Below are 1,101 nucleotides of genomic sequence, written 5' to 3'. Positions count from 1 at the left end.
ATATATATATATATACAAATAAAAATGTATACTACAAAATGTTTTATAAGTATATTATTTTACTTCAGTATATATTTTATATAGCTGACATTTTAATATAATAATGAATGAAATAAATATATAAATATTTAAAATATAATATATATATTATTGTTTTAGTATATTATATATCACTATGTATTTTATATAACTGTGACATTTAATATAACAATGAATAAAATATAAAATAATACAATATTCACAAAATTCATGAATTAATAATATATTCATAAAAATATTTATTAAAAATGTTTGTTGCTGATTGTCAGGTTGGAATTGTATTAGCATTTTAAAATTCGAATGCCGCCTTTTTTATGGATGCGAGTCAAACTTCTTTGTGTTTAGGTTAGTGGGTCTGTTGTTTGGAGTCATGTGGAAGGCACTGAGCCTTACACTGGCTCTCTGCCTACTGGTGGGCTGCAGTGCAGAGAGCGAGACAGACGGAGCCCGCTGTAAATGTCCTCCCGTGTGGAAGGTCGGAGAGGAGGAGCCCATGAAGAACGCTCTTGGACATGTGACAGTGGTGGCTTACCTCCAGGCCAGCTGACTGTTCTGCTTGGAGCAAGCATCAAAGTGAGTGCAGACTTTTTCAATTTATACTAAAATTCAAACATATCAAAGAAAAACATCAAAACTTTGATGAGACCTTGTTTTTCAAACTGTTATCTGGTCGCATTCTTGATAGTGTACTGTTTACACAAGGCGTATTTATTTAATCCAACATTTTGAATGTTCTTCAAGGCTCAATGACTTGCTCCTGAAGTTAGAGAACCAAGGTTATGTAAATATAAACTACATGGTGGTAAACAACCGAGATGAAAGGTCCCAACGGCTGCACCACTTGCTCAAAGAAAGACTGATGAATATCACCCTCTATGCCCAAGACCTCAGTCAGCCGGATGTCTGGCAGGCAGTAAATGCTGAGAAGGATGACATCTTGGTCTATGACAGGTTCGGCTCACCACTCATCCAGTTTAATTCACCTAATGAACATGATCAATATATTACTTTAATAATATTCCACTAAACACCTTTTTTCTACCAGGTGTGGCCGACTCACTT

The 1,101-nt window shown here is 34.7% G+C and overlaps 1 protein-coding gene across 1 annotated transcript in view; it reads left to right on the top strand.

The window, feature by feature from the left end:
• The window catches only part of LOC107576224 (selenoprotein Pa-like), a gene marked incomplete at its 3' end in the record, with an annotated part of 3,167 nt that extends 2,070 nt beyond the window's left edge, over positions 1–1,097 (top strand). The window contains exons 2-4 of the mRNA XM_016262446.1: positions 385–612; positions 781–990; positions 1,085–1,097. Of these exons, the coding sequence (XP_016117932.1) occupies positions 410–612; positions 781–990; positions 1,085–1,097 (426 nt within the window). The remainder of the gene's footprint in view (positions 1–384; positions 613–780; positions 991–1,084) is intronic.
• Positions 1,098–1,101: the final 4 nt, after the last annotated feature.

The sequence above is a fragment of the Sinocyclocheilus grahami genome, unplaced genomic scaffold (assembly GCF_001515645.1).
Source record: "Sinocyclocheilus grahami isolate Dianchi unplaced genomic scaffold, SAMN03320097.WGS_v1.1 scaffold3368.1, whole genome shotgun sequence".
Classification (NCBI taxonomy): Eukaryota; Metazoa; Chordata; class Actinopteri; order Cypriniformes; family Cyprinidae; genus Sinocyclocheilus; species Sinocyclocheilus grahami.
This window is presented reverse-complemented; position numbering and strand designations above follow the sequence as displayed.